Raw genomic sequence first — 19,759 nt, forward strand, 5'->3', positions numbered from 1 at the left:
TACCAGGATGACAGTGGTCTTTTTAAAGCAGGTGGAGACCTCAGATTGAAGTAGGCAGAGGTTAAAAATTTCTGCAAATACCCCTGCCGGCTGAGCTGCGCAGGATCTAAGGACACGACCTTAGCATATCAGTGCCTTAGCATGTGGTATTTCTGTGGCACTGCATGTATGCAAGAACTTTCCTAGGGTTAATTCTGTCTCATGTAGGAGCCATTCCCTTCAGTTCATGTCCTTGATTCAATAAATAACCTAATCACTTTTGAGCAAGACTTTCAAATCTCCAAAATTGCAATTATCTGCTAATTAGCTCTATTGAGAAAGTATCAAACCTGCTTCTGGTTGTGAATAAAGAGCCAGTTCCAGTCAGCTATTCCATTTCTAGTGGGTTATAACGTGCTTGTAGTGCACCAAATACATTCTGCAGGGTCTTATTCTTTTCCCCTTGGGAGCAATGAGATACAATAATATCTTCACATTGGACTGGTCTGGTTTATATGACACAACCAGCTCAATACACAGTGTGAATTCTTCTTTCCATAGTATCCATCCTTTAAACAAACTATTTGCGAGAACCCTGTGCATTGAGCAACGTTGTTTGTTGCAGCTTGTATGGACCCTTTTACCCCTTCTCCTGCATTGACTTTCTTATTCCCTCCTTTTGCAACGATCCCATTACCACCTAATCTGACATTGATCCTATCATTTCCTACTTTTCCAATGATCTTCTTACCCAGTACTCTTGCATTGACCCTATCATCACCTGCTTTTGCACTTTGTATATTCTCCACTCTTTCCTTGACCCTATAATTCCCTACTCCCTGACTTTTGTCATGATCCTATTATTTGCTCCTCATGGGTTGACCTACTCCTTATGTATACGATAATTTTATCACTTATTTGCAATGCTCCCAGTACTATATTTCCTGCTTTTGGATTTGACTTCTGGCTGCAATATAGGGTGCGAAGCCACGGCGCATGCGCAGCTCTAGTGCTATGGCTTCCAGCTGTGGTGGGATGTTGATGGGGAGACGGATCGCAGCCTGTTGGCTGTTCGGTCCCAGGCGCAGATTTTACTCCGAGAAAGCGACTCTGAAAGATCCTTCCTCCCCGCCGATCCGGGACATCATCTACACTCAGGAGCATTACAGTCTGAGAGAGTCGCTCCGGAAGGTAACGCGAACTGCGGGCCTGGTTGAACTGGGAGCCGCCTCCTGGACTGAATTAAACAAGTGGCCGCCTTTTCAGCAGCACCAGCTGGTTGCTCCATTTGGTGCACGTCCCATCTCTCGAACCCTTGCTCTCTCAACGCTTATTCGCAACTTTAACACTATCTCTTGTTATTCCTTAAACTATAGCACGTCCACTAGGACTTGACAAACTTTCTGGAACAGTTCAGAGGTGATTTTTTTGTAACCCTTCTTAAAAACCATGAGAGAGAAAGAGAGACAGATAGACAGAAATAAAAGGTTTTAGTGTCCGGATTCCTCAAAGCAGGAATGGTAGGTCAAAGTCTCTGCCACTAGCACGAGGTGGATGGAGTGGGTGTAAGGCAGAGCAAGCAAGGTTGCAGTGAAGCCACGGAGGGATTTGAAGATGAGTGTTGAGTATTTTAATTTTGATGCAATGGGGGAACAAAAAGGCAATGTCAGCAATGAGGATGTAGGTGAATAAGTCGGGCTTAATATGAGACTAATCGTGTGTGGAGAATTTTGGACGTTTCTTTGTGTGTCTAGGGTGACTGTGAAGTTTTTGATCATTTTAATATCGAGTTTGGACAATGTTGCAAAAGTTAAAATAAGCAGTATTGATGAGGTTTGAGACCTGATTCCAGGTTAACCAAGATGTTGAATTCGGATATAGTCCTAGGTTGTTAGTGACCAGAGGAAGGGAAAGGGAATTCTGTTAACAAATGGAATTAATAAATGACTTTGGAAGAGATTTTGACTCATTTGCACTTAATGATAATCAAGTGGGTTGAGAATACAAAACTAGGTATGGGAGATGAGGAAAGTGACGCCACCCAGTTCTGCTTCTCTACCAATGTAATTATAGAACCTGGCTCTGGCAATGGGTGGCAAGTTTAAAGAAGAAAGTAGGCAAACAAAAATATGCTAAAATAAATATAGAAGATGTGAAAATACCAAATATTGTAGAATGCACATCTGTAAATGCATATAAAGTTCAAATTATAACAATGAAAACACTTTGATGTAGGAGTGTATCTGTATTTTCTGAAATAAATTATTTGAATCCATTACAGTGCACAAATTTGTTTTTTGGATTGCACAAAAGATTTGTTCAAATGTTAAAATATTGACAGACACATGATCAAACTACTCCTCTTTATATGTGCTGGTGTCCAAAAAGAATAGAGGATAGTCAAAAGTAATACTGTATTTAAAGCTACAATCAAAATTAACATGAGACAAACAGGAATGTCCTTTATTTTGCACAATAAAAAGTTGCTGTTGGCCAGTACTACTGTTGTCAGTTTTCTTATAATGCACCTTCATTCATTTCCCTTTGAAGTTGCAATTGTGAATCAGCTTGTGCTGTTTCTCATTTGGTAATGTTCACCCTGAATCTCAGACTTCCAGTTTCATTCCACTTCATTGCCTTGAGTGGAAAATCTATGCTGATGTGCTAATGCAGAAGTGGGAAACTTTGTTTTGTCAGAGTGTGCTGTCTTTCAGATGACTCATTGGCAGAAGACAAGATCACATGATTGTGTTTTGAAGAGTAGTTTTGTTATATATGGTATCAAGTAACATCACAAAAAAAACACACACAAGGCTGGAGGAACTCAGCAGGTCAGGTTTGGTTCCCTCATCCAAATCTTAGTGGGGGCCCAAGCACTGATGTAGTACCCCACCAATCATCACATGCCATTGCTAATAAAAACCCATTTATTCCTATTCTGCTTTCTGTCTGTCGAGCAATGTTTATTCCATGCCAATATGTTGCAGTTTTACTTTGATAATCCACTATCCAACTGTGTGTGCAAATGCTGATGGTTTGATATCTGGCTCACCAGATGACATTTGCTCCACTTCCTGGAGCCTCAGTTCCTGCATTTAGTGGAGTTAGAGTCCCCTGTTTTCTCTCTTGCCCCCTTTTAAATAATGGGATTACATTTGCAACTCCTCTTTCTCCAAATGATAAACAGTGCTTGTGTTATTTCCATGGCTACCACCTTTAGCGATCTGGAATATAGATTAATAGGGACAGGGGATTTACAGTATTTTAAGGAGTAACAAATAGGGTGGATGAAGGGGAACCAGATGATGAAGCACATTTGGATTTGCAGAAGGCATTCAAGAAGGTGCTAAATGAAAGGTTACATTATTAAAGAGTGCACTGGTTTGGAGGTACTCTATTGTCAGGGTAGACAAATGATGAACAGAAAATGAAGTTGGGATAAGTGGGCCATTTTCAGATCAGTGAGTAACAAATATGGGTGCTACAAGGATAAGTGCGAGGGCATCATCTGTTTGTAATCTATAATAACTAAAATGTGATTTGTTGGTCAGAAAGTCAAGGATCTAGTTGCAAAAGGAGGTGTTGAGTCTCAGGTCTAGGAGTTTGGAGATGAGTTTGCTTGGAATTTTGGTATTGAAGGCGGAACTGTAGTCAATAAATAGTAGTCTGACATAGGTGTTTTTATTATCCAGATGCTCCAGAGATGAGTGTAAGGCCAGAAAGATGGCGTCTGCCGTGGGCCTGTTTTGGCAGTAGGTGAATTGCAGTGGGTCGAAGTTGCCTGGGAGGCTGGGATTGATGTGTGCAGTTCTTGAAGCACTTCATGATTGTGGACGTCAAAGCCATTAAGGCACGTTACATTATTTTTCTTTGGTACTGGGGTGATAGTGGTGGTCTTAAAGCAGGTGGGAACCTCAGATTGAAGTAGAGAGAAGTTAAAAATATCGGCAGATACCTTGGCCAGCTGATTTGAGCAGGATCTAAGGACACAGCCAGAGACTCCATCCGGGCCTGATGCTTTCTGCAGGTTTACTCTCCAGAAGACATCTGATGTTTGCAACAGTGACTGGGGTAAAAGTGCATTGGAAGCTGTTGGGGCAGGTGGTGACATTCCATTCCCTTTCTGTTCAAAACATGCATAGAATGCATTAAGCTCGTCGGGAAGGGATGTGCTGTTGTTGGTGATGCTGCCTGACTTTGTTTTGTATCCTGTTATAGCATGTAAGCCCTGTCACAATTGACAGCTGGTCTGGGACTTGATTTTGGACTGGTCTGTTGGCATCCCTGATATCTTTACAAAGGTCATATCTTGATTTCTCATGGGTCGGGGTCACCCAATTTGAACGCCGCAGACCTGGACCTATGGAGTGGATCTCCTGGTTCATCCATGGTTTCAGGTTTGGGAACACAGGTTTGGTACACAGTCCTCTATGCACTTGCTGATAAAGTCCATAATGGTGGTGATGTACTAATCGAGACTGGCTGCTGAGTCTTTGAATATGAACCAGTCTGCCAACACAAAGCAGTCACATAGAAGCTCGTCTATTTCCTCAGACCAGCACTATATGACTTTCTGTACTGGATCCTCACGTTTCGGATTCTGTTTGTACGCAGGGAGAAGGAGCACAGCCTGGTGGTCTAATTTATCTAAGTGTGGGTGGGGGATGGATCGGTAGGCATCTTTTGTTGAATAGCAATGGTCAAGGGTGTTTGGGCCCCTAGTGGGACAGGAGACGTGCTGATTGTATTTTGGTAACACACTCTTGAAGTTGGCCTGGTTGAAGTCACCTGTACAGGCTAAACGTGGGCAAATAGGACTAGCTTAGATCGGAATCTTGGATGGCATGGACCCGTTGGGGCAAAGGGCCTGTTTCTGTGCTGTATGACTCTATGACTAAGATAGTGATAGAATACAATTCTGCTCGTGTAGATGGCCCATGCTGCATTGTGGCTGCCTGATGTTAAGCTGCTAGATCTCCATCAATCTAGTTCTGTTAGCGCAGTGGTTATAGCACACTGAAGCTGTTCATAGTGTGAAGGTGGGACTTTGTCTCCAAAAGGATTGTGTGATAGTCACTTCTACCAGTACAGTCGTGCAAATACATCTGTGACAATTAGTTTTGTGAGGATGAGGTCATCTGGATTTTCCTATTGTTGGTTATCACAGGCCCAGTCTGCAACTACTTCTTTACAAGACAGCCAGCTTCATCAGGAGTAGTGCAGACTCTTTACATAGAACTTAATGAATCACTTTTTTTTGAATCCAAGCACGATATAGTTATCAGTCAGTTGCTGGATCTCCTGTGCTCTTTTCACTCATCATTTGTTCTTTAGATCATGGGTTTTCTGTTGGTCCTCTGCCCTCAGATGCCTGTAGAGCTGCTTAATTTCTCATGAGGTGTGATGGAGTTCCTAATTCAGTCATTTCTGTTCATTCTCATTAAACCAGTCCTGGTGCTTTCTGGTTCACAGGTGCCAATTTTGACAGGCTTCATTGCAGACCAAACAGTATGGACACCTTTGCAGCTCCTGTTTGGAAGTCACAAGGTTGTCTCTGAGGTGCTTTCTAAGAAGTGATCTTTGCAGAGTCCTTGATATTAATTTCCTTGTGATCAAATTTCTCTTGGTGTTCTTGGGGCCAGACTAATGGATCAGGCAATGGTTAGTTCAGCATTCACAGTAACTGTCACTAGGTGAGTGCTGCATATATCCTGATAGGTGCTGGTATCTGGATTGGGGTGTAACTGAGGTCTTGTGCTTCTCTCTCTGCCAATGCAGGGTGTTGGTTATGATGAGATGATGCTCGAAGCATTTTATCTGGGGGATAACTCAGTCAGTTCCTTTGCCTACTCCTTTTCAGTCACACTTTACCAACAGATTGTGTCTTTCCTGACCCTGACGTTGAAATTGCCCATCTGGAGACACGATAGACACGATCTTCAAAAATTCAGGGAGTTGCATCAATTACTATTCATGAGCTTTTTTGACAGTGCAAAAGCCTTTGACTCCATCAATTGGAGGGACTATTCTGGTGGATTCAAAGTGCAGACTAGTGTCAAGCAAGGCTGCATAATTGCCCAACACTTTATTTTTCTCACTTCCAATATGTTTATTACTGGAGTGGAATTACTCTACAGGACATGTAAGAAACTGTTCAACCTATATCCCAGAGCCAGAGTCACCCCACTTCAGTAACTGAGCCGGAGTGAACAGACCAATATATGAGTATCTGCATTAAATCTATCAACCTGGTTCCAGTGATTACCACTGTCCTCTGACAATAAAGGTCCACAAGATGAATAAGGAAATTGTGGGCATTTCCCATATCTCAGAAGTGTCCTCTCAGCAAAGATGGACATTGATGAAATTCGCCATCTTTGATGACAAACGACTGATTAAGAAGAAAATGAATAAAGCTTTGAATTTGTCCAAAATAAATTAAGCTATTTTATGGCAGTCAATTGATTGTTTTGACCAAAATAAGATGAAAAATATACTGTTCTGATGCCTTTGACTTACGCAAAAATGTTTGTAGTTTAAGATTAAAGGCTATTATCCAATGCCACCTTTTTAATCTGTTGTGCTTGATTAGCTAAGTAAATCAATCAAAACATTTCCATCAGGTAATTCAGTATTATTTGTTATTCACCACTTCTCCATCTAAGGTCTGTCATACCCTTTTGCTGTATACATTGGAAGTAGAATTTTTCTTTTAGTTTTGTTAATGTGCTTTTTTGGAATTAGTGTTGTAATTGGTTTAAGTTTATTACTATGAAAAGTTTTTAGGAGAATCTTTCAGGCACCTTCATGGAACAGAAAGAGTTACATTTGTTTACATTTGACGTCAAAATTGAAAGCTGGCAATTGCATTTAGAAATCTTAGATGATTAGAATTCAACCAAGGCTTCTCAATGCTAAATCAGATTTGTGATTTTTAAATAGTTTTTATTAGGTGGTGTGTCCAAGTTGGATTCATTGGATTCCATATTTAATAAAGTATTTTAAGTGGAATTCTTTTATAAATCAATATCCATAAATCAAAAATTGCCATTGAGAGAATTTCTACTTTGTTTTATTATGGTACTGATTATTATACTTCTGAGGTGTAGATGTTTCCTGTCTCACTAATTGTCAGCAAACTGTCAAAGTTGTTCCATTTTAATTTTAGTCTTTTGTGCTAAAATGTCTGGTGTTGTGAATTAGAACTTGTGAATCAAATTCTGTTTTAATCTGTCAACTAATGACCATTATACAGACAATCCCCGCATTCTGGGGGTTGCATTCCTAGAAAATGGGCCATATTGTGATTTTTTTTGTAATGTGAAGGCGCATCATCTGCTCATGCATCAAAAAACGAGAGCTGGAAACAAGAATTCTGTTATTTATTTACTGCTTTTTCCATACAAGTTCTGTGAGAGTGAATTTTATTCCGTATCTCAAATTTTTGGGTAGTGATTTGTGAATTCTGTAAGAGTGAATTTCTGTAACCTGAATGGCTATAATGCAGACGTAGAAAATAGATTGGCAAGTGTAAAATTACCAGAAAAAGGACAGATTTGTATCTTATTGTTAGAGGCTGCTGTTAAAGCTTTTTTTGATTGAGGTTTGAATAAATGTAAATCTAAGTAAACTTCTGTCATATTTTCCATGTTCCTGTGTGCACACTTGCAATGGAAAATGACCATGTAATGTTTGTTATAAGGCAATTACATCTCTTTGCTCCTTCTCCACCCCATACAACATGGCTGCATTGTAGTATGACCAGTCTCTTGCAGTTTTGCTCAGTTTAACGTCTTCCAAGCTTGCTATTGAGTGATTTTCAATTAATTATTAGTAATAAGAAGCAAAAAATTACACTTATACAGGGAATGTTCAGGTACCTCTTCTTTATCATGCCACAAGCTTGCGAATATTGAGAGCATCTCTTTACTTGTACTTTTGTATCTTTCAGCTATCTTTTGATCAGTATCGTCACAGTAGCCTTGTGCGTGTAACTTTATGAATCACCTTCTAAAAATCCAAATATATCCACAACATTCATGTTCACCATATGTTTGGTAATAAACACAATTTAAACAAGTTAGTCATGCATGATCTCCCACTTACAAATCTGTGTTGAAGGCCATGACTATTCATTCTTCATTGTTACGGCAATTAAGTTTTCTAATGACGTGAGGTGAAGAAATCTATAATTATCTGCCATTATTGACAATGATATCAACAGAAAACAGTTTATACTGTTTGCTTTTTAATTTGTACGTGGAATGGAAAAGAATTGACGCAACATTTAAATAGCAGAGTTATTGCATATAGTCCATATGAGTCCACAAAAACACTAAAAAAAAGGTAACCATTCTCCATCAATAGTAGCTGATTAAGCTTGATTGGGTGATGATGATTCCAAGCATATTAGTTTATTCCTGTATGTGTCAGGGACTTCCAAGTGTCAGCCAAGGTTGATCGGTAGCATTCTTGTCTTTTGAATTGGGAGGTATTAAGTTCCTATGAGGAGATCTTTATAGAAACCTATAAAATTCCAGTAGGACCGGACAGATTAGACGTAAGAGGGATGTTCCTAATGGTCAGGGAGTCCAGGACTGGGGTCACAGTCTAAGGATGAGGGGGTAAGCCTTTTAAGATCAAAACAAGGAGAAACTTCTCCCAGAGAGTGGTAAATCTGTGAAATTCCTTACCACAGAAAATGGTTGAAGTCAAATCATTAAATATATTCAAAAAGAAATTGTACATTTTTCTAAGGGATATGTGGAGAAAACAGAACAAGGTACTGAATTTGGATGATTAGCCCTGATCATATCGAGTGGTGGAACAGGCTCAAAAGACCAAATGGCTTCCTCCTATTTTTCTGTTTTCGTGGTTTAAGTCCCACTTCAGAGACTTTGAGGAAAATGCCTCCTCTTTTGGATGAGGTGCTACTTGGCCATTATTCACCCCTCGACAAGATCACTAAAATTGATCATCTGGTCATTATTATATTTCTGTTTCTGAGAGCTTGCTATGTGTGAATTGATTTCCTCATATTACAAAAGTGATAAGACAATAAGATATGGAGCAGAGTTAGGCCATTTGGCCCATTGAGTCTGCTCTGCCATTCAATCATGGCTGATTTTTTTTCAACCCCATTCTCCTGCCTTCTCCCCTTAACACCCCTTATCAATCAAGAATCTTATCAATCCCTGCTTTAAATGCACCCAATGACTTGGCCTCCACAGCCCTCAGTGGCAATAAATTCCACAGATTCACCACCATTTGGCTGAAGAAATTCCTCCTCATCTCAATTTTAAAAGGATGTCCCTTAATTCTGAGGCTGTGCCCTCCGATCCTAGACTCTCCTATGAATGGAAGCATCCTCTCCTCATCCAATACTATTTCAGAAGCACTCCATTGAGTATAAGTACTTTTGGGAAGATGTGAGGCTATGAAAGGCACCAGGTAAATATAAATATGGAATGTTACTTTATAATACATTTTTTAATGCTTTCTTTACATCATCAAATTACATATTTATTAATCCTATTTCATAGCATAATATGCCATAGAAGCACTCTTGTTTATACAATTCAGGGGAATGTGATGGTTGCCAGCTAGTCCAACATTTAGTACCTAATCCTAACTTCCCATTAGAATGGCAATGAACCTTTGTCATTGTTGTGTTGAAGATGCTCCTATAGAGGGCTGACTTTCTAGTACTTACAGCCGCTGTCGATGGAATAAACGCAACATATTTCCGAACCAGCATGTGACTTGGAGGAAAATTTGCAGATGTGTGGCCTGCTGCTTTTGTCCTTGTGTGTGGTAGAGATCTTGGATTTGGAGGTTGCTGTTGACAAACAGTCCTGAGGAATCCCTGTAACAATATCATGGGATTGAGATGACTGATCTTCAGTAACAATAACCATCTTTCTTCGTACAAGTTATGACTCCATTCAGTGGCGTTTTTCCCCTTTATTCACACTGAATTTAGTTTTAGCAGGGCTCCTTAATGCCAGTGTTAAAATACTGCCTTGATATCAAGAACAATATTTTCACTTTGCTTTTGTCCACAGTTGTAATGAAATGTGGTACTTCCTAGTTGTGGCAAAACTCAACACTGTTGGTGAATAAGTGCTACTTGAAGATACTATTGATGACACCTTCAATCCCACTGATATTTGGGAGTAGACTGATGGAATGGTAGTTGGCTAGATTGTATCTGTTCTTTTTATGGACAACAGACATCTGGATAGTTTTCTGCATTGTCAGTGTTGTAACTGTACTGAACGTATTGGCTATAATCTTGTCAAATTCAGGGATACCAAAGTTTAGGACAGGGTAAATCCAGTGCGTTTTGTTTTCATGGAGTAAATTGATCTGACTCAGGGCTAGCCTCCTGATGTGGCTGAGATGGCGCTGTGCACTTTGTGTATTGTTAGAGTACTTTAAACAAACAGTGTCTCCATCATCAGCACACTGTGACTACTGCATGAACAATCAACAAAATGCAATCCATTTACTTGCCTATGCTAGTCCAACAGCATTTCCCAAGCCCATGACCTCTGCCATCAAGATTGTCAAGGTCAGCAGGCACATAGGAACATCACCACCCGCAGTTTATCCTCTAAGTTGTACACTGTCCTGATTTGCAAATATATTGCCCATTCTAAATCCTGGAACTTCCTACCTAACAGTACTGAGGGAATACTATCACCAGAAGAAATGCAGCAGTTCTAGGCAGTTGCTCAATGTCACTCTCTCAAAACTGATTTTAAAAAAAATGATAATTCATTTGCCACTTCTGACTGAAGATTGGTGCTAATGCTTTGGACTTGTCTTTGACATAAGTGATTGGCTCCAAAATGGTTGAAGATGGAGTTGTTCTTGCATCTTCATATTTCCATTAGCTGCGTCATTGTCCACCACCATTAAAAATTGGATGTGGCAAGACTGCAGGGCTTTTATCAAATCTGTTGATTATAGGAGTGTTTAGCTCCATCTAATCTGATCTGTCAGGTCATAAATAGTTGAATGCAAGTGGGTGACCTAAATGTTGATTTGTAAAAAGACTTGTAACATGTTAACAAGAAAGACTGCTTGTCTAACAAAGGAAAGTTCATTGATGCTTTGAAGTAGACATGTCTTTAAATCTGGAATCAAACAAATCAATGTCATATACCAAGCAGATAGAGGGGAGGATTTGGCCTGGAGTGTACTGGGAATAAAGGGCAGGTAAATCAGTAAGGTTTGAAAGAATGAAGGAACAATCTCTGATGGGGAGATGCCAGGGTTGTTGAGGTGATTTTGATGTTTATTGGGACCACAGATGCTGCCTGACCTGAGTGTTTCCAGCATTTTGAGTTTGTGAGTGAGTGGTATTTGTGAGTTTCACTTCACAGGAGTCTGGACTTGGAGCGAGAGTGGGAGAATTTAAGAAAGACAAGTTTGCTATTTGTTAGTTAATAGTTGATTGGCTAATTAGCAGCTGCCAATACAAAGGTAAGGTCAAGTAGGGTGGCCATTTTGGAAAGGCCGTAATGAGAGTGAGCCAGTGTAGGAGTGGGGACCTGAGACTTTGGTGAGGAGCAGGTAAGGTTTTTATTTTCCTGTTATTCTGTGACCTTTGACTTAATGTAGACAAAATGGCAGTCAGGCAGTGGAATACTCCTCCTGCAAGATGTGGGAAGTCAGGGAACCTTGCAGTCTCCCTGATGACTACATCTGTGGGAAGTGCACCCAGCTGCAGCTCTTGACAGACCAGATCAAGGAACCGGAGGTGCAGTCGGATGTACTCGGGGTCAGCCGGGATGCTTAGATGTGAGTTCTTATTTCCTTTCATGGCTGACAACTTAGAGTTGTTATTAACCCTATCCTTCCACTGCGAGCATCGGAGTAGGAGGAGATGAAAAATTAAGAATCAGAGAACACATTCCGAATCTGCTTTCTATGCTCCTGCCATTTGTTTTCTCTGTGATGGTGTCAGGGTGTTCAAGTGTCAGGTACAGATAATTATAATTAAATCGGCTATTTCAGAGCATTTAAACTTTCCCAGAGTTAAGGAGCTAAAGGGAGATGGGTGCATATAGAACAAAACATAGAACAGTACAGCACAGGAACAGGCCCTTGGGCCCACAATGTAATGCTAAACTAGTTAAAGTAGTAATTAAATGCTTAACTAAACTAATCCCTTCTGCCTGCACAATGACAATATCTTTCCATTAGTTGGCTGTAGTATGTTTTTGAGAGCATTGTCTGACTAGGAGGAAGGGGAATGTTCATTCTAACTCAAGCCAATTTTTGCCCAATGATCATCTCTCCGCAATGATTCCTGTTTGTACTTCCTTCCTCCTAACTTTCTCACCTGATGGTTAGCCAGGTTGTGTATCATTCTCCCTTTGAATATTAGGATCATTCTGTCAGAATGTTCCATGTGATTAATTTAATAACCTTGTAGTAAAGGGAGGGTCTGGAAAATAGTGATGAGCACATAATACTTTAAGCATATTTTATATTGCATTTGTGAGCAATTTTGATAAATATGAAATAGTGGTTTTAAATCCAAACAACAAATAGTGGATACGAGCAGCGAGTTGGCCAAAGATTGGGAAACTAGATTTGAAAATGTCTACTTGTTGGTGAGCAATGGCTAATGTTTTCATAATTTGGAATGAATATACATTCCCATAAGGAACAAAGTTCCAAGGGGAAAAGTAGTCTAACTATAGCTTAAAAAAAAGGGAATCTGGCTTATAATGTCACCGAAAAGAATTATTAAACCCCCAACATATTGGGAGGATTTTAGAATTCAGCAGAAGATTACTCAAGGAATCGACATAGAAAATAACATTTGAGAGTGAATTAGAAAAAAAGTAAAAAAAATAATCTGTCACTCCTGAGACTTTGCAGGTGCTGGGCTGGCAGATTTTCTGGACTGTTGGCTGTTACTGCTTTTAATATGTCAACATACTTCTCACTTTTTTTAGATGTTACACAGTATATGCTGTCCCCGGGTGATGAATGGGTTCCATTTTTACAGCATCCGTAAGTGTTTTTTGTCCATAAGTCAGAAAATACACAAAAATCATTTGATATGGTAACCATACGTCCACAGCATTATAATTAATGGCATCAAAACACAAACAAGACTGATGAGAAAGAACAATTACTGAAGGTGGAGAGAGGAAGGAAACTTGTTATGCTGTTCATAGGAGCAAACACATTGACTTATGTCAAACTTAATGTAATGAGAGCTTGTTCTTGTGTAGGAGTGTCCATCAGTTGGGCATTTGTTGTCTGTTACCTGTAGTATATTTCCAGTGAACCCAGTGAGTTTAAAGACAACACTGGAAACAGGGCCAGATTCATTTAAAGGGAGCTCAGTTACATTTTGTAATCAATTTTACATTGGAAATCAGTTGGGCAGTGGATGAAAACATTACCTAAGTGATTGAATTACAAGGCCACAATCTCTTAACTCTGTTATTAAACATTAATTCTCTCATGTCAAATGATACAAATGTCTATAATAATGTGATATTCAGTGAACTGTAATGGATGAATTACAAATTGCATAATATCTGAGGAAATCCTTAAATTTTATGTCCTATTGTCAAATTATGTCAGCCCTTTAACAACACCTTCATCACATTCTTACTTTACCCAGTATTCGTCTTATTCCTTATTCCACTCCAGTTCAGTGTGCATCGTTTTCCTCTGCCTTCTAAAATGTTTTGAACTGCTCTACTGTTAGTACTAAAGTTGCCAAGTTATAATCTGTTTCAAATTTAATGAATTCTAATATTTCATTCTGATGTTCAAGTCAAATTCAATGTCACATTGTAATTGCACAGATAGTTTATGAAAATGAATAGCCCTCAGTTTTGAAAACAATACTTGTATATAAGATTAAATTAATAAGCTTAGAATGCTATTTAGGTCACACTAAATGGATAGAAGGTTTCAGACGACCCTTGTGCTTAATGGATCAGTCTCGACATCAAGGTATCAGTGAAATAAGCTATTCCACAATAACAAAATATGTCATATAAACTAAACATTTATTGTCAGGTCATTAATTCAACATAATTTTTACTTTTTGTTGTGGATCAATCACCAGGAAGCCGGAGATACAGATATAGCATGCCTTTATTCCATATGTATGAGCATGTAAGGGAGACCCTCTTAGATTATCAGAATACACTGATTTTTTTCACACATTTGAATTAAAGGCAATTATTGACACTTGACAGAGAGTGATATGACCATTCGTGTGTATTGCCAGTGGACAGGTGACCTCTTTACCAACCCACTACTTCTCCATGTAGTTCTCAATACCCTGCACATTGACCACGACAGGAGATCTTTTTCTTTTAACCAAACCCCATCTTTGTTACATCTGTGCTATTCCTCCCTTTACTCTTACTTCCCAATTCTTGAGGTAGCAAAGCAATTAACATTCTTGTGGCAAATGTTCTCATTCAAGTATCTTATAACCATCTTTTATGGCTTGAACAGCCAGCACTTGGCTATTGACTCTCCTGTTCCTTTACCTTCTGAAACTTGGGTATGTACACATATACAGTGGCATGCAAACGTCTGGGCACCCCTGGTCAAAATTTCTGTTACTGTGAATAGTTAAGTGAGTAGAAGATGAACTGATCTCCAAAAGTCATGAAGTTAAAGATGAAACATTCTTTTCAACATTTTAAGCAAGATTAGTGTATTATTTTTGTTTTGTACAATCTTAGAGTGAAAAAAGGAAAGGAGCACCATGCAAAAGTTTGGGCACCCCAAGAGATTTGAGCTCTCAGATAACTTTTACCAAGGTCTCAGACCTTCATTAGCTTGTAGGGGCTATGGCTTGTTCACAGTCATCGTTAGGAAAGGCCAGGTGATGCAAATTTCAAAGCTTTATAAATACTCTGACTCCTCAAACCTTGTCCCAACAATCAGCAGCCATGGGCCCCTCTAAGCAGCTGCCTAGCAGTCTGAAAATTAAAATAAATTATGCCCACAAAGCAGGAGAAGGCTACAAGAAGATAGCAATGTGTTTTCAGGTAGCCGTTTCCTCAGTTCGTAATGTAATTAAGAAATGGCGGTTATCAGGAACGGTGGAGGTCAAGTTGAGGTCTGGAAGACCAAGAAAACTTTCCAAGAGAACTGCTCGTAGGATTGCTAGAAAGGCAAATCAAAAACCCGTTTAACTGCAAAAGGCCTTCAGGAAGATTTAGCAGAACTCTGGAGCGTTGGTGCACTGTGCGACTGTGCAGTGACACCTGCACAAATATGACCTTCATGGAAGAGTCATCAGAAGAAAACCTTTCCTCTGTCCTCACCACAAAATTCAGTGTCGGAAGTTTGCAAGGGAACATCTAAACAAGCCTGATGCATTTTGGAAACAAGTCCTGTAGACTGATGAAGTTAAAATAGAACTTCTTGGCTGCAATGAGCAAAGGTATGTTTGGAGAAAAAGTGTGCAGAATTTCATGAAAAGAACACCTCTCCAACTGTTAAGCATGGGGGTGGATCAATCATGCTTTGGGCTTGTGTTGCAGCCAATGGCACGGGGAACATTTCACTGGTAGAGGGAAGAATGAATTCAATTAAATACCAGCAAATTATGGAAGCAAACATCACCCACTGGTAGAGGGAAGAATGAATTCAATTAAATACTAGCAAATTCTGGAAGCAAACGTCACACCGTCTGTAAAACAAAAGCTGAAGATGAAAAGAGGATGGCTTCTACAACAGGATAACGATCCTAAACACACCTCAAAATCCACAATGGACTACCTCAAGAGGCACAGGCTGAAGGTTTCGCCATGGCCCTCACAGTCCCCCAACCTAACCATCATCGAAAATCTGTGGATAGACCTAGAAAGAGCAGTGCATACAAGACGGCCCAAGAATCTCACAGAACTAGAAGCCTTTTGCAAGGAAGAATGGGCGAAAATCCCCCAAACGAGAATTGAAAGCCTCTTAGATGGCTACAGAAAGTGTTTACAAGCTGTGATATTTGCCAAAGGGGGTTTTACTAATTACTGACCATGCAGGGTGCCCAAACTTCTGCTTCGGGCCCTTTTCCTTTTTTGTTATTTTGAAACTGTAAAAGGTGGAAATAAAAAAAGTAATCTTTCTTAAAATATTAAAGAAATGTGTCATCTTTAACTTTATGCCTTTTGGAAATCAGGCCATCTTTTACTCGCTTAGCTATTCACAGTAATAGAAATATTGACCAGGGTGCCCAAACTTTTGCATGCCACTGTATAAACTTGTACTGTATGTGTGTAGGTTTTAGTTGAGGGATAAAAATAATTAAAGTTGTAATATAAATGTAATAATTTTTAAAATGTAAAAATGTTCATACAGATGTGCATATTGATAAGCTGATCTTGCATATCAACTGCTGGAAATAGAGTAGTACAGCATGGAAACAGGCCCTTTGGCCCAACTTGTCCATGCTAACCATAGTACCTACCAAGCTAGTCCCAATTGCCTGCAAGTGGCTCATATCCCTCTACACCCTTCCTGTCCATGTACTTATCCAAATGTCTTTTAAATGTTATGTACCTGCCTCAACCACTTCCTCTGGCAGTTCATTCCATATATGCACCACCTTCTGTGTGAAGAAGTTGCTACTCAGGTCCCTTTTAAATCTATTTGAGAAAAACTTTGCTTACCTCCCATTATCGTTCAACGTGCATTTTCCAGTACTGGATTTTACTCCTTGACTTGTTTTATGTACCAATTACATTTCAACCGCCCCCCCCCCCCCCCACTCTTTGACCCCTCTGCCTTTATATCAGGTTCTCCTCAGTTTTCACTCCTTGAGTTTCCTTTTTTTGTTGTTCTCTGCAACGTTATATATCTTAGCATTATGAACTTTGGGTAAGATTAATACAGAATAATGTCAGACATAAATCTTTAGCTTCTTGGATAAAAGATAGCCAAAAGTCCAAAAGTTCAATTTTATTTAAATAAAAATAAGTTGAAGCATTATTATACTCTCACACAAAATAATATGGAGCAAATGAGTACCCATGTTACTGTGGTGGATTGGGTAAGGAAGTTGGTACTAATTGTGGAGAGTGGGGCAGGAGTCGTTCAGGACCAGGGAGGGAATGTGCCAGCATAAATTATTGGAAGAATGTGCCAGCTTTAACTGAAGAGAATAGGGAGAGAGACTTAAGTGCCATTACTAACGGAGGATGATTTGTTTGTGTATTGGGGGGAGGGGTGTTGGTTGTTGAGAGACTGTTAGCATTAACAATGGATTGGAGGAGTGATGTGTTTTTAATGAGTTTGCCATTCTTTACTGCTCTTGTGTTAGTCATATCCTAGATGGGAATAGCTGTCAGGGTGTAATTGTAATTACTACCAGGTTATAATTAGCTGTAGCCCAAAACCAACTGAGTGAACGCTCAACCTTCCAAAAATTCAGATCATAGAGTTTTAGTCATTGCTACTGGCAGAAGCAGTTCTATCTTCTGCAGCTAGCTTTGGGTGAGACCATGACCTCCACAGTTCCTTAAGATGATTAAGCTGCATGTAATTACAATCCAAACCTGCATCAGGCTAAAACTTGACAAGGCTAATCACTTTTGTGTGTGCCATATGTTATGTAATGGATTAAGGCCACTGAATCTCAGAATGTGTTGAGTACCACGGGGTTTGTACTTGAGGGGCAGCCAGTTTTTATGCACAGTGCATATTTTTTTAACAAGTAACTCAAATATTTGACCTACAACGGATGAGAATTGAATGAGAGTTTGGTAATTTACTGTAAGATTAATCTATAAATTGCTGTACTACAGGTGCCTAGCTTCACATTATCAAGTTCTGAATCTTTACACAGATGAACCACCCAACACCCTACACTAAAGTACATAGACAAACAAAACGCATACACACAGCACCATGCCATCTTCCCCTGCAGAGAAAAACAATCCTTTGTGAATCAAACCACAAATTTGTTGCGATTCGACAATTGTTGGAGCAGTTGTTTCAAAAAGCTGCTTTAAAGAAAGTATTGCACTTTTCTCTTGGGTTGTCTTCTCCATCCTTTTATTATTATGCTTCTTTGACCTCACCGACCAAGGGACTAAGTCTTTAACCTAAATAAATCAGCAGCTCTTCATCAAATTTTGACACTGACTTCAGTGACATTTCCAACACATTATGCCACAAGTACCTTTTAAGTGATCTCATGTTATTAGGTGAGGTCTGCTGAGGATCACAGTCCCATAGAGTGCCTGTGGTGCAGCAATCCTTGAAGTATCATGACTATAGTGCATTAGTGGCCACCGTGTGTCAAACAGAAGAAAGACCAGGCATATATTTTTAAATGAAATAATATATACAGTATTTATACAATGTCTCGCTGAATCATTCTTGTCAAAAATGCTACTAAGAGGTTATTTTACTTCAAGTAGATAATTGAGAAGAAAATCAATCCCTTTGTTGACAAATGGGAAGAAGAAGGAATGTTCCCAGCCCATAGAATCTTCAAAATTCTTGGAGAAGCTGGCTTCCTGGGCGTTAACAGGCCAAAAGGTAACTGGTGTTTTGGATTCTATAATTATAGTTATGCAATATGTGCTGCTTGAACATGAGAAACTGGAATATGAAAATTGAATCTAGAATTTGTTTAAAATGACACTTAAAAAATATATAATCTCAAGTGTACATTACTGTTTATTTGTAAAACCAAGAACATAACTTCTTTCTTCCCTGAGCATCTTGCTGCAATGGATTGTTTCATTTTACAGCAATTCTATTCAGGACTATTGCAAATAATTGAATCTAACTACTAAAGCAACACAAGAGTTTTGTAGATGATGTTTGAGAAGTCCAGATTTGCAAGAACATTGGGCAAACTTCTTTTTCCACATAATATCCAGTATCTTGTATGTTTGGTTGAATTGGAAAACATTATCCTATTTTATTATGATACCTAAAAGACACACTTCTGACAGTCTAACCTAAACGTGACATCAAGTGAGATTGCATTGTCAGCTCCTGGAGTGGTGTTTTATTCCAGAACCTTGATTTAGAGTTGAGAGAGCTACCAATTGAGCCATTCGAAAGAAGGAATGCAAAAATACCTTGTAGGAAGCTTAGACTAAATGGTTCTAGATGACTCCGGAGAAGTTGCAAAAAGCAGCAAAGTTCAGTTTTCTCTTCTGTCCCTGTGTATCACTCCCTCTCATGGCACTTTCCTGTGCAACTACAGGTGGTACAACACTCGTTCTGTTACCTTTCCCCTTCCCATGACCCAAGTAATCTTTCCAGGTGAAGCTATGATTCACTTGCAACTCCTCCAATCTAGTGTTCTGCAATTGGTCTTCACAATTTGGTGGTCTCTGCACTGGGGAAACCAAATGCATATTGGGTGATCACTTTGTGGAGTGTATGCTCAGTCAGCAGGAACCACCTTGAGCTTCCAGTTGTCTGGCACTTTAATTCACCATCCTACTCTTTCTGTATGAACTCCTACATTGTTACAATGAGACACAGTGTAAGCTGAAGGAATGCATCATCTTCTGTTGGGGCAGGTTGCTGTCCTCCGGATGTAATATCAAATTTTCTAACTTTAGGTGACATACTCTTTCTTCCTATCTATATAAGAACCATTTCTGCCTGCTGTCATTTTTTTTGTCTTATCCTCTTGTTATATAGTCTAGCCTGCTCAGAATGCCAGAACCACATTAGCAACAAATTACAATGCTCTATCTTAACCTGATGCCACCTGCCACATATCTTCACTCTATCAGAGAAATTCTTTTTATTC

General features: G+C 39.4%; 1 protein-coding gene across 1 annotated transcript in view; it reads left to right on the forward strand.

Annotated features, from left to right (window-relative positions):
* Positions 1-975: 975 nt before the first annotated feature.
* Positions 976-19,759, forward strand: part of zgc:85777 (uncharacterized protein LOC405871 homolog) — a 40,559-nt gene continuing 21,775 nt past the window's right edge. Inside the window, exons 1-2 of the mRNA XM_052016891.1 lie at positions 976-1,170; positions 18,402-18,522. Coding sequence (XP_051872851.1) covers positions 976-1,170; positions 18,402-18,522 — 316 coding nt within the window. The remainder of the gene's footprint in view (positions 1,171-18,401; positions 18,523-19,759) is intronic.

This window comes from Pristis pectinata, chromosome 5, assembly GCF_009764475.1.
Source record: "Pristis pectinata isolate sPriPec2 chromosome 5, sPriPec2.1.pri, whole genome shotgun sequence".
Taxonomy (NCBI): domain Eukaryota; kingdom Metazoa; phylum Chordata; class Chondrichthyes; order Rhinopristiformes; family Pristidae; genus Pristis; species Pristis pectinata.